This window comes from Dermacentor andersoni, chromosome 7 (genome assembly GCF_023375885.2).
Source record: "Dermacentor andersoni chromosome 7, qqDerAnde1_hic_scaffold, whole genome shotgun sequence".
Taxonomy (NCBI): Eukaryota; Metazoa; Arthropoda; class Arachnida; order Ixodida; family Ixodidae; genus Dermacentor; species Dermacentor andersoni.
In genome coordinates this window covers 129,384,985-129,397,232 of record NC_092820.1, presented here as the reverse complement: position 1 = coordinate 129,397,232, position 12,248 = coordinate 129,384,985, and the positions used below count along the sequence as shown (strand labels likewise).

Genomic DNA, 12,248 nt, shown 5'->3' with positions numbered 1-12,248 from the left:
AAGGGTCTTTTGAGGTTCAAGTCCAACGCTCCAATCATTAGAATACGGAAGCAAAGCACGTGTACTTATAATAGTTTCATTGTTGAACATCCTTATGGTACATTCATATTCCTCTAAACTGTGTTCTCCTCCTTTGTCGCCCTGCTCTGCCACGCTACGACTATACATAATTGTTTCATCGCTTGCGCCGCGCTAATAAAAGTTCGCGTTTCTGATTTCTGTAGTTCTTTCTCCACCGTCCGGCGCTAACGTAGCCGGCAATCCCCCAACTGTGACGGCCCTAATCAGCTTTGTTCTGGCCTAAATATGTTAGGGTATCAAAATGGTATTTAGGTTATATTAGTATAATGAGAAAAGTCAATGAGCCACCATTATTTCCGCGATCAATCATGGTGGCACGATAACTGGCCCCACCGTTTGCAACTGCCTTCTGCACAGAAGGCATCTATATACTTCTTCGGTTAAAATTAGAAGTGCAATACCCCGGAAGTTTTGCATACACATTGTTAACCTGTGCCTTTCAAAATGTGGTTACTTTTAGGAAACACTGTCCTCTGACTTAAGTAGTTGGTTCGCACTGCAAGGCACATGGACGCCGATCAATAGCCTCCATACTACAACATGTTCACATGTGGTCAGCGAAACCTTCAGCCTAGAAACCACAAACCAGAATTGTTACCTTTACCTAGGTGTTCTTTATGGCATGCTTATCCTCATATCACAGAAATAATGAAAAAGCGCAAGATTGTCCACAACGGCCCGGAATATTGTGAATGCGCTGCCTTGAGGGGACGTATTTTTCTCGCAAGGGCAGTACATTTTTGAGAGGGGTTTCAAGGCAATCTGCAGCGCTGAAAGATACCAATCTATCCGACGAAGGGATAGGTTTAGAATGTAATGTTATACGTCAATATTTGTTTGATGTTGAAGATAGTTTCATTGGGTACGGGGTTAACCAGACCGAGGGGTAGCATCTCAGCTCGTTATGTTGCGATGAACTGCTTATTCTTGAGCCTGTTTATCCGCCCACGTAAAAGAGACGCCCAGGAGTAAGCATCACTGGAACGCCTATGCAAGCTTAGCGCTACCCGTGCTCCGCACCATCCTGTTCCGCAGGGAGTATAAAGGTTATAAACAGGGATAAGGTGCCTCAGAAAGGCTGGCCGACGTTTCGATAGGAGGACCTACCTTCGTCAAAGGAGGCCTCGTTATCCTCGGCAGTTTAGCTTTAGCGGGTTAGTAGAGGGACGTCGTGTGCGGTTGTTGTTGGTGGCGGCTGGCTGTAAAGGGAGACTGCAAAGAAAATGAGCGCTGTCGCTTGATGTCTCTAAGCGTCTTGGTCTTTTTTTTTTTTGCTCGTGCACTGACCGGCTGACTGGTTCTTCTAAACACACAATGATTGCAGATTGATGTAGAGTCAGGTGCGCTTTTCCACTGGACTAGTAGATTTGGCTCATTTTTAACAGCACACATTTTGTTAGCGTTATTTGACTAATTTGGATATGATATTTTTCCTTGGGAAAGCTTGCCAATATTTTGTCAATATAGCTTTATCTCGATGAGGTTCGGTTGGTGAATTTGGCTCAGATAAAGAAAGTTTACAATTAGCGTTATGCGCGAAGACTTACGCTATTAAAAGTATTTGTTCATTTTTCTGGAGTATTTGATCATATCCACTCAAAAAGTTGCCATCGTCAGATTGCGCGTGCCGGATTTCATACGCTCCAGTGTTTTCACTGAATAAACGCGAAACAGAGCAACAGCAAAACAAGGAATAAGTGTTTTATCAATGCGTTTGCCTTCAGCGCATGCGACAGCGGATTGCGAAGTTAATTTAGAGCAGTACGGCAGTGACAGTTACAGCCCTCACTTGGGGAAAAACGTACGCCGGGCTTTTCTGTGAACCGGAGAGCAAAGACGGTAAATTATATGTGATTGCACACTCACTCACCGGCACCTTGAGCAATACTTTCAGGCTCGGCCCACATTTTTAATGCACTAGCTTCGGAATCGGCCCTTGCAGGCTGTTAAACAGATGACAGGAAAAGCACGCTGCAGATCAGAAGATTGCTTCGCAATAAAAAAAGGCTGCTTCGTAAGCAGGACTGTGGACTCTTGCCCTGCCCGCAACATCCAACTGTAGCTGTTTGCGTGACAGGTACTAGTTTTGTCACAAATACAGGAAATTGCTTACGTCTATTGAATTGTCCGTTACAATAATATGAATGTCTGACATTTGATAGCTTGTTGATTGTTTTCTTCTGCATCTGCACAATTATGCGTCAGTTTGCTGTTTTGGTATGACCTGTTTTAATGCAAACGATTGCATATCACCCGGTAGAGCAGTAATTACTACTACGTGATTTGTATTGTTTTGCATTACCTTTGTATATACAAAAAAAGAGGACTGATGAAAACGCAACGACATAAGTTCTGCCGCCATTCGCACTACCACACAAGACAAATATTTATTTTATTCAGCATGCAAAATGCCTTAACGTTCAATTTCTCGCGCTCCATTTCTGCGCTGCTGTCACTTGTCGGAAGTGAATAAATAGTAGCCGCATTCGGAAGGTCGTCCTCCCACAACGGAACCAATGCAGAAGCAGACAATGAATTGATCTCGTCAATTTTCATATATATGTATAAGTGTATAAAGCCTAATGTGTGTTTAACTTGAGAGAATCAATTGAAGATCAGCAACGCTCCAATTCTATTTTGTAGAGCATTCTATTGTGCCTTCCTTGAAAACAGAGAGCAGTTTTCATAGGACGCATAGGATTCGCTCACCATTAAAAGGAGCCTGGGAAAGGAAGTGCTGATTATACACACAGTGATTGAGATTACAATGTGAAATGTTCGCTTATGTCCGGAGTATTTTAAGGCATAAATAAATATTTCCTCAAGGTACTTTGCTGAAACTCAACACTGTAGTACCATCATCATCATCATCATCATCATCATCATCATCATCACCGTCGTCGTCGTCGTCCTCATCATCATCAGCCTATTTATGTCCACTGCAGGACGAAAGCTGTGTTCTCCAATTACCCCTGTCCGATTAACCGATTCCAACTAGCACCCACAAATTTCCTAATTTCGCAGCACCACCTAGTCTTCTGCCGTCCTCTACTACGCTTCCCTTCTCTTGGTACCCATTCTGTCACCCTAATGGTCGAACGGTTATCTAATCTGCGCATTATATGACCAGCCCAGCGCCATTTTTTTTCTCTTAATGTCTATTAGAATATCGTCTATACCGATTTGCGCTCTGATCCAAACGTTCTATTTCTCTCTCTTAAAGTTCTGCCTAGCATTCTTCGTTCTATCGCTCTCTGAGCGGTCCTTAACTTGTTCTCAAGCTTCTTTGTCAGTCTCCAAGTCTCTTCGCCATATGTCAGAACCCGTAAAATGCACTGATTGTATACTTTCCCTTTCAATGATAATGGTAAGCTCCCAGTCAGGAGCTCACGATGTTTAAGCTGCTCTGTAACGCACCACTAATCGTAAGCATGGGCAGTCTAAGAGAAAAATTTCGGTAGGAGAACTTCACGGCACGCAATCTCATGGCAGTCAATAGTAGTGCTGAAACGGTCATGCATAGACGTGAATGGCCTTGGTTGCTATCCTCGAATCCGTGTTTAGTGCCGGAACGCAAATGCCAAAAAGTTTGCCCCAGGTTGCACTTTGCGCGGGTGGCATTTTGTAAGAGCATCGCGCGCGTCTATTCGAGGGCGTGGGTGTGACTACCACCTGCGGGATATGGTATTTTTAGCTACAAATTTCTACAATTAAAAATATGAATATTATGACTAGTTCAGCGCTGATTCTAAATTTACTTAATTTTTAATCAAAACCATTTCTGAGCTTCACACTTCCCTAGGCGTCTTGGTATATTAACAGTTCTCTTGCAAAAATCTAGTCGCTTTGTTTAGCTTAGTCATCATGTTTGTTGCCATTTATGGCGTGTTTTAGAGCACAGCCTGTAGGCGCGCGTTGCTGGGTTGAGCTTCAACGCGCCTGGTCGTAATCACGCGAGCACGCTCAGGCCATTGCTGGCGCGTTCGTCGTCTTCCACACTTAGCTCCGATACCGCTCATCATCCCAGCGTTCCCGTCATGGGCGAAGGAAACCGGTAGGAGGGATCATGGAGCAACGCGTTTGAAGCCGAGTGTGTGGTCCCAACCCGTGACTAGCGATAGAGACGAAATGTGACCACAGATACAGGCAGGGCAGCCGAGCAGCTGCAGGCCGTGGGCGTATTGAATAAAATCTGCCGGCAAACATACGCCTCAGCAAATCTCGGTTCTGGCTCCGTGATCTCGACGCAAGAGGTGACGTGTTGAGTCTAGACTGACCAATACATTGAGCACAGTGAGTGGCGTCACGGAGAATTCGCTTGCCAAGGCTGGCTGGCGACGTATTGCTGTCTCGTACTTTTTTCCATGCTTCATGTTTTTCATACTACCCTTACCTCTGCGAAGGCTCTGGCGGCACTGACCCACTGCCAGTTGGGGTGGTGATTTCGGTCTCAGGTTCTTTGCCTCAATATATTGCGAATTGAAAATACGAATCAAGCTGCGCTCAAATTTAGCCTTAAGGAGTATCGTAATCGTCGGACACTTTCTTTTATTTGAGGAAGTCACCATTTGAGCGCTTCGCTAAATGATTGATTAGATGATGAAATTTTAGTAGTGGGCAAGTGCGAAATATAGTAAATAAATGCATAAAATGAAACATATTTGTCCAAGCTTGCCATATTTTCGTTTAAAATTGTGCCTAGAAACAGCATACCTGCTATTTGCCTTACATGCTACAATGTGTACCAAGGTGTCTAATGCACATCGACGGCAGAAAGGTCAGACTTCTCAGGCGCTATATAAATTGTAAAGCCAGGCAAGTCTTTCTTAATGTAGAGCAACAAGACGATACATATTTAAGCCTGCGTGGGCGTAGAGAAATACAAGAAAATGCCCTTGAATGCAGACGTGTTTTGATAACTACTCGAGAACAAAGACTAGCACATATGAGATCGAAATTGATTACTCAAGCAAGCAACGCTGGCATACGAGCTACACAAACTTGCATTGTAAACAATTATTGTTGTGTGTCAATGCAAATTAGCAATACAAGAAATCAGTATATCATCCATTTTGACGAAGCTGCGTAGTGGTCGTTTATTTGAAAATCTCCAGAACAAGCTACGTAATCTCTCAGGAATAGAATGTTTTATACCTAATCAATTTGGGGCTAAAAATAAGTCATCTGCTAGAACAAAAACGTTTTGAATTAATTACAGATTTGGGCAAACAATGTTCGCAATTAGAAATGACGAGTATCTAGAAAGGAGGTCATACAGAACAGGTTCTTTGATAGTTTTGAACATGGGTGTTCCCTCTTATTAGAGAGAACGTTACAGTTAAAGCTACGTAAATATACATGAACATTTAAAATTGCAACACATCATTCAAAATCTTGAGTCCACCTAGTTAGATACGGTAATTAATAAATTGGAATGTATTTATTGACTTTATTTTATTTCCAGGAGCTGCGAATCCGTCCAAGAGAACCCAGCTGCACGAGCTTGACAACGACCTAATGGGCATGCCAGATTTGTTAAACATTTTAGTGCTTAACAATAAACACTCGATTACATATACTACAAATGGCGTCAGATTCTACAGGCCTCCATATTTCGTCTAGATTTACATCTTACGCTAAATTTTGAAATATTTGCAACACTTTCAATATATAACAACCGGCTTTTCGACGAACCCCAAGGTGTCCATATTTCATTTTGCAAAGAATATTATTGCTAATAAAGATGTCATATTTCAAATTATATAGCAACAATGTAACAGTAACATTCTTTTTCAACAGCGCAAAGAACAAGGACCAGACGAGTGCACATACCCAGCGCTGAATTTACAAGAGTTACATGTGCACTCGTCTCGTCCTTGTCCTTTGCGCTGTTGAAAAAGAATGTCACAGCAGCTTGCCCAAGCTTTAACACCGTATGTACCAGTGGTTGTGTTACTACAAGCTACCCTAAATGAAATATAGCAAAATTCTATCGAAATATCATTGTATTGAGCTTTTTATAGCGCCAAACAAAATGTAACATTGCCTTTACGCACATTTTTATGTAGGATGTGCTTGCCATCAGAATATATCTGTCAGGATGGGAAAGCAGGAGCAGCTATCTACTCACTGCTGCGTGCGGTCCTTTTAAAACAAGCTGCAGAGAGCAATGAAGTTGCTAATTTCTATTTAGGAATGTATAATTAGACCTCGTAGAAGAACTACCATCCTAAGGCATGGTATGAACCATCGCGCATGAAGCGCGACTCAATAAAGTAAGCGTCACTTCATCACAAAATATGAATACAGCTAAAAATTTTGCGTACGCAAAACGTATCTTTTTATCGAAAGAGACAAAGCTGTTGCCGCAAAAAAATTATTTCTTACGTGAATATTTTCATGTGTTTGTCTTTAAAGAAACGTTGTTGTAGGAGCACCGTGCATTCGCAAAGTGTTGTTCATTTAGAGCAACACCTTTAAGCTAACTAGCAATGACAGTTGGGTATTGCCATGATTGGCCGAGCTAAGTTTGCGTACAGGAAGTTTGCGTGTGTCCAAGCTAGCTTGAAAAATTCAGTATGCTATAAGAAAATTCCAGACTGTTCCAATATATGGAAATGACTTTTGCTCCCATCCGTCGAATACAGGTACATCTCCGTTGAGAGTATATATATACAGTATGGCTAAAAAGCTTTTCGCAAGCACTTTTATTTCTTGATAAAAAGTGTAACATGTTCTCGTCTCGTCAACTTGGCTTGATACTATTACATTTACTTCCATGGCGATACTCAATAAAATATAAACATATTGTGGACTAACAGTAAGCTAGCAGCAGTTATCTTCCTGAATAAAAAAAAATCATTCGATAGCGCTGGTGTAAGTCTACTGCTATAAGTTAACAAATTATGATTTCGTATAGAATTGTTAGAGATACTCTCAAATTTCCTTAAGGAAATTACCGGAAGGAAGGCTTTATCACTTGAGAATGTCAATGCTCCTGCGCTTTACACATATGCTATATCCTAAAATTTATTTTTAACCTGTCACACGCCTTGAAGCACTCCGAATCGTATGATAAGCTTGAAATGCGAGCCTTCAGCCTCGCTGGGGACTTTGCCATCAAAGTGAGCTACAGCAGACAGATTCTCGCTCTGGTTAACGCAGAATGCCACCTACCGAATCAACTATTTAAATACACAAAGCAACATCAAAGCATAAATGTTGGCGGACATGACATAATATGCTTCTAAACGTATGCAGATGCACGTCGTGTCATTCGCTGTCGAATACATGCGCTATTTCGAAGTTTTTATTAACCCTTTAACTGGCAAGATCTGGCAAGTCTAGAACATATTTATTGCTTTATTTCTTCATTATATTGTTCATATACACACCATCTGAAATATAGGAGAGTTTGTCGGAAAATTAAGCGAGATGCACTAGGTCAAAAATATTGTTGACCAGCTGGTTCAAGGTGAACGTATGGTTAACAACTGGTGTTTCATACTTGCGTTGGCAAGGTAAATGCGTGTCCTGACAAGAAGACACGAAGAGCGCTCAGTGGAGTCGACAGTTTGGTGAGGAGTTGCGCTTCGCTGCTGTGGGTTAGATAACATTTCTGTTACTTTCAGCATCGCACATCCGACTTGGTTTGTAACTGCGGCATATGTGCGCAACAGCTTTCGTTAATCACTTTCGTCAACCACTCAGGTGGATCTGTAGCTTCGCACATTCTTCCGTATGCGGAAAGTACGCGTTGTTATAGAATCGCGTAGAAAGGCACCGGAGAGAATGCGGTTCAGTTTCTGTTAAAGCAGGTATCACGTTAAAGCGGCTGATGTCGCAACTCTTGCAGCAGTGTTTCATTTTCGTTTTTTTTTTACTTTATTACCTTAAAGACCCCTTGCGGGGTATTACATCAGGGGTCTACAGTGATTTGGGCTGGCTCAGGCGCACTTTACCGTTATACACCCTGTTATTAGCCTTCATCCGAGAGAAGCGCGTACAAGATTTGGTAACGTTGACACTGCGACGCAAGTGTTGTGCGCGCTACGTTTCTTCTTTTTTTTTCTGCGGGTTATTTACAGCAATGTGTCTGGAATGTAGAATCTATTGGGTTGCTCGCAACCGTCGGTCAGTCGCATCATCACCGCCGTCGCTAGGGTCATTAAGGTTGAGGGAGATGAAAAAGGGGTGTGACGATTCTCTCCACGCCACAAGAGAAAGCCACAGTCAAGAACATTTACTTGACCACGGAAAGATTCTCGAAGTTGAGGGACGAGTGCACGGAACTCTCATCGCAATCGTCCGCCCTGAGAAGCTCAGCCACGGCTAAACGAAATCCTATTAGAGCCGCGGCCTACACACAGAGAGCCGCTTTGATTGCGTAATGTATGGCGCACCAGCCAGCGACAAAAAATAAAGCAACGCAGATGAAATTAAACCGCTAGCTGTCTGTATCGGAAGCTCAGTTATTACTGGAAATTAAATGGGCAAGTTTTGTATACAAACCAACGTTTTTTTTTACTCAACTAGCAACATCTTTCAGTTACTATGTCGTCCCCTAAGTACACGCAAAAATGATGACGTGACCTTGTGACAGAACGCCGCAAATTCATTAGTCTCTCTTGCACCGTGACGTTCCACTCTTTCTCCGAGTGGCATCATCTTGACGTAACAGCGAGACCGAACCGGTTCCATAGCAAACCGTTACAGAATACGGCCCCTATATTCTAAAGGGCTGTGGGCAGCTGTGTAGCATATTAGCAAATATAGGTCTATAAATGTGCACAGGCTTGTAATTTACAGTTTCGTTCGAAATAATAACCCATCACAGCGTTATGGAGGACGCTTGGCGTCGGTTACTCCTCAGCGTAAACACCGCCGCCGAGTTTACCACAGGTGTCACAGTTAAATTACACGAAATGATCAATTCGTATGGGACGAAAATGCTTCGTTATCTCGGGTGGCATCGCTGCCTCACGCCCATCGACATTTTTTTAAAGGTGATATGCCGCAGCACCATCGGGCGGTGGCTGGAAACATCACAGCCTGCAGACACCGACTGGGTTAGACCGCAGAGGACACTTGCAAGCGCTACCATCTTTATTACCCTCATAGCTGTACAGGTTGCCGAACATCGTTTTGCAAAAATGCTGTCATGAAACCAATGAAAATTAAATACTCACTGTGACACATATCCGCTACCAAGAGCAGCATGTCTTTATTAAAGCAAATATTTTTACCGGTCTATTCTAGTTTATGCTGATATAATTATTCCATTGACAATTGAAGTCCACTAACAATAGAATCCGCCGTAGACTCATTACACGACCTGAAATATGCAAGTCCAACGCACTATAATTTCACAACCGCGTGATTGCAGCCAAGATTGACTTACGCACACGGCGAACGGTACTCCACTCAGACGAAGCGAGGGTAGCCATGTTATCCGTCGGCGGGGCCACCAGCCGTATGGCTCATGACGTCAGCCCAAGCCGATTGGCGGCAGCTTGTGTGTATTCCCCTTTGGGGGCCAAATGTCGGTGTGTTCTGAAGTTGTACTTGACGATAGATATATAGATAGATATATAGATAGATATATACATAGATAGATAGATATATAGATATATATATATATATATATATATATATATATATATATATATATATATATATATATATATATATATATATATATATATATATATATATATATAGATAGATAGATAGATAGATAGATAGATAGATAGATAGATAGATAGATAGATAGATAGATAGATAGATGTGCTCAAAACGGCTGAAATAGAGAAATATTGTTATTCGCCGTATATGAATGCGATTCGCAGTAAAACATGAACTGCGGCCTCGACAGCGACTACGTGGTATGCGATGTCGTGTGCTTTGTGCTGAAACGATGACAGTATTTGCAAACCAGCAATGAAACTTTAAAAGCAAATTGGCCAGAGCTGCGTATGAAAGCAGTACCGCATCGCACATTTCAATGTACCGTTAGCTGTTACGTGCAAAATACTGGGAGATTCAGGCTGATACCAGAAGCGGTGTAGTCTGACTCAGCGTCTGAAAAGTGCCAGGTTATACGAGGTGTGAAGAAGAAGACGCGCCTCGCGGCACAGACACATCGCCAACGCGCGGCTCGGCTCCGCTCGCGCTGTTGATTACTGTCGCCTTTTTTGGACAGTGCTTCGGGCTGTCTCGCCGTTCCCGGTCGCTGCGCTTTTGCCTTAGGAGCCGCCAATAAACCTCTTCTCAATTGGTGGAGGTGCTGGGACTCAAACCCCGTCGCTTGTAACCCTGGAGCTGCGATCAAGAACCCTATCGCCCGCCATGACCGACAGCTCATCCCAAACGGCGCCGACGCCGCAGTCCGTCACTTGCACCGGCGTTGCACGACAACGCGACCCCAAGATCTTCAGCGGTGCAGACGACGAAGACGTAGAAGACTGGTTGGCGTCATATGAACGGGTGAGCGCGCACAACAAGTGGGATGATCCAGCGAAGTTAACCCACGTCATCTTTTATCTGGCTGGTGTTGCCCAACTCTGGTTTCACAACCACGAAAGTGACTTACCCACATGGTCCATCTTCAAGACAACCTTTACAGAAGTGTTCGGCCGACCCGCTGTTCGCAAACTGCGCGCTGAACAACGCTTGCGCACCCGAGCACAGCAGACGGCAGAAACATTCACGAGCTACATTGAAGACATCATGGACCTGTGTAAACGAGTCAACGCGGCAATGCCCGAAGCTGAGCGAATTCACCATATACTGAAGGGCATCGATGACGGCGCTTTCCAGATGCTTCTAGCCAGGAATCCGCGCACTGTGTCCGAAGTCGTCAGCCTATGCCAAAGTTATGATGAGTTACGGAAGCAACGCGCTTCGACTCGGCGTGCTCTGGGCAGCGACGACTTGGTGGCGAGCCTTGACAGCATGTACGACCCATGCTCGTTACTTCAACGGGTCAAGGACTTCGTGCGTGAGGAAGTTGCCCGCCAACTTTCTTTAGTCCCCTTCACTCAGGAGCCCACCTCCCGTCTTCCAAACACGCTCCGCACTCTCATCTCCGAAGAGGTCGCTCAAGTTGTCCCTTCCGCACACCATCAGCCGCCTGCAGCCACGAATCTCAACTCTGCTCTGGCAGTGCAGCCTGTCGCGACTCCTCCCACCTATGCGCAGCCAGTCCAGCCTGTGGCCGCGCCTCTTACGTACGCGCAGGCAGTACGCAGGCCTCCGCCTTCGTCTTTCGCGACCCATTCCCAACCGGTGCCACCGGAAGCCCATGCTGCATCTTGGACCGCACCGAGAGCTAATCCTTGGAGGACGCCGGATAATCGTCCCATCTGCTATTCTTGCTGCACTCCTGGACACGTCGCCCGATATTGCCGACGTCGGCCTCAAGCGTTCGGCGACGCCTCTCGGCCCTTCCAGTACGGCAGCCAGCCCTTTCGCCAATACGCCACTCCTTCCCCTCAACCGTATGCTCGTGCTGACCTTCCAGAATTTCCTTCGCGTCGCTCGCCATCCCCTCGCCGACGCTCGCTCTCCCCAATGCGTCGGCGAACCGCACCACCTGACCAGGAAAACTGAACGTCGCAGTTCACGAGGCAAGAACTGCGCCCCATTCGAACTGTCTAAGTCCTCGCGCCTGTCCTGCTAACGTGGTCGAAATTAGTGTAGAAGGTGTTCCTGCATTCGCTCTTGTGGATACCGGCGCAGCCGTTTCTGTGATAGCCGCCAAACTGTGCCGTTCGCTGCGCAAGGTGACCACGCCGCTTTCTGGACTGTCGCTTCGTACGGCAAGCGCTCAGCACGTCACTCCGCACGCAGCCTGTACTGTACGTGTGCTTATTCACGGCATTGTTTACATAGTCGAGTGCATTGTTCTTCCCACCTGCTCGCATGACGTCATCCTCGGATGGGACTTCTTATCCCGTCATAAAGCCGTGATCGACTGCGCACGCGCCGAAGTTGAATTTTCCCCTTGTGACGCACCCTTGCACGAAGATTGTGACCGCCCTTCTAAACTTACCGTGCGCGAAGACACAGATATTCCACCTGGCTCCTTCGCTCTCGTACCCGTCTCTTGCGATGCCATCACTGATGCAACGGTCCTCTTCACACCTTCCGACGTCTTCATGAGCCGT

The 12,248-nt window shown here is 44.9% G+C and overlaps 1 protein-coding gene across 3 annotated transcripts in view; it reads left to right on the top strand.

Moving 5' to 3' along the window:
• LOC126533834 (uncharacterized) overlaps positions 1 to 5,832 on the top strand; it is a 57,926-nt gene extending 52,094 nt beyond the window's left edge. For 2 of the 3 annotated variants that reach the window (XM_055072427.1, XM_055072426.2), the window contains one exon: positions 5,546 to 5,635. In XM_055072427.1, coding sequence (XP_054928402.1) covers positions 5,546 to 5,547 — 2 coding nt within the window. In that variant the 3' untranslated portion in view covers positions 5,548 to 5,635. Of the gene's footprint in view, positions 1 to 5,545 lie in introns of all 3 variants that reach the window. The other variant, XM_055072425.1, reaches the window with a different exon arrangement.
• Positions 5,833 to 12,248: the final 6,416 nt, after the last annotated feature.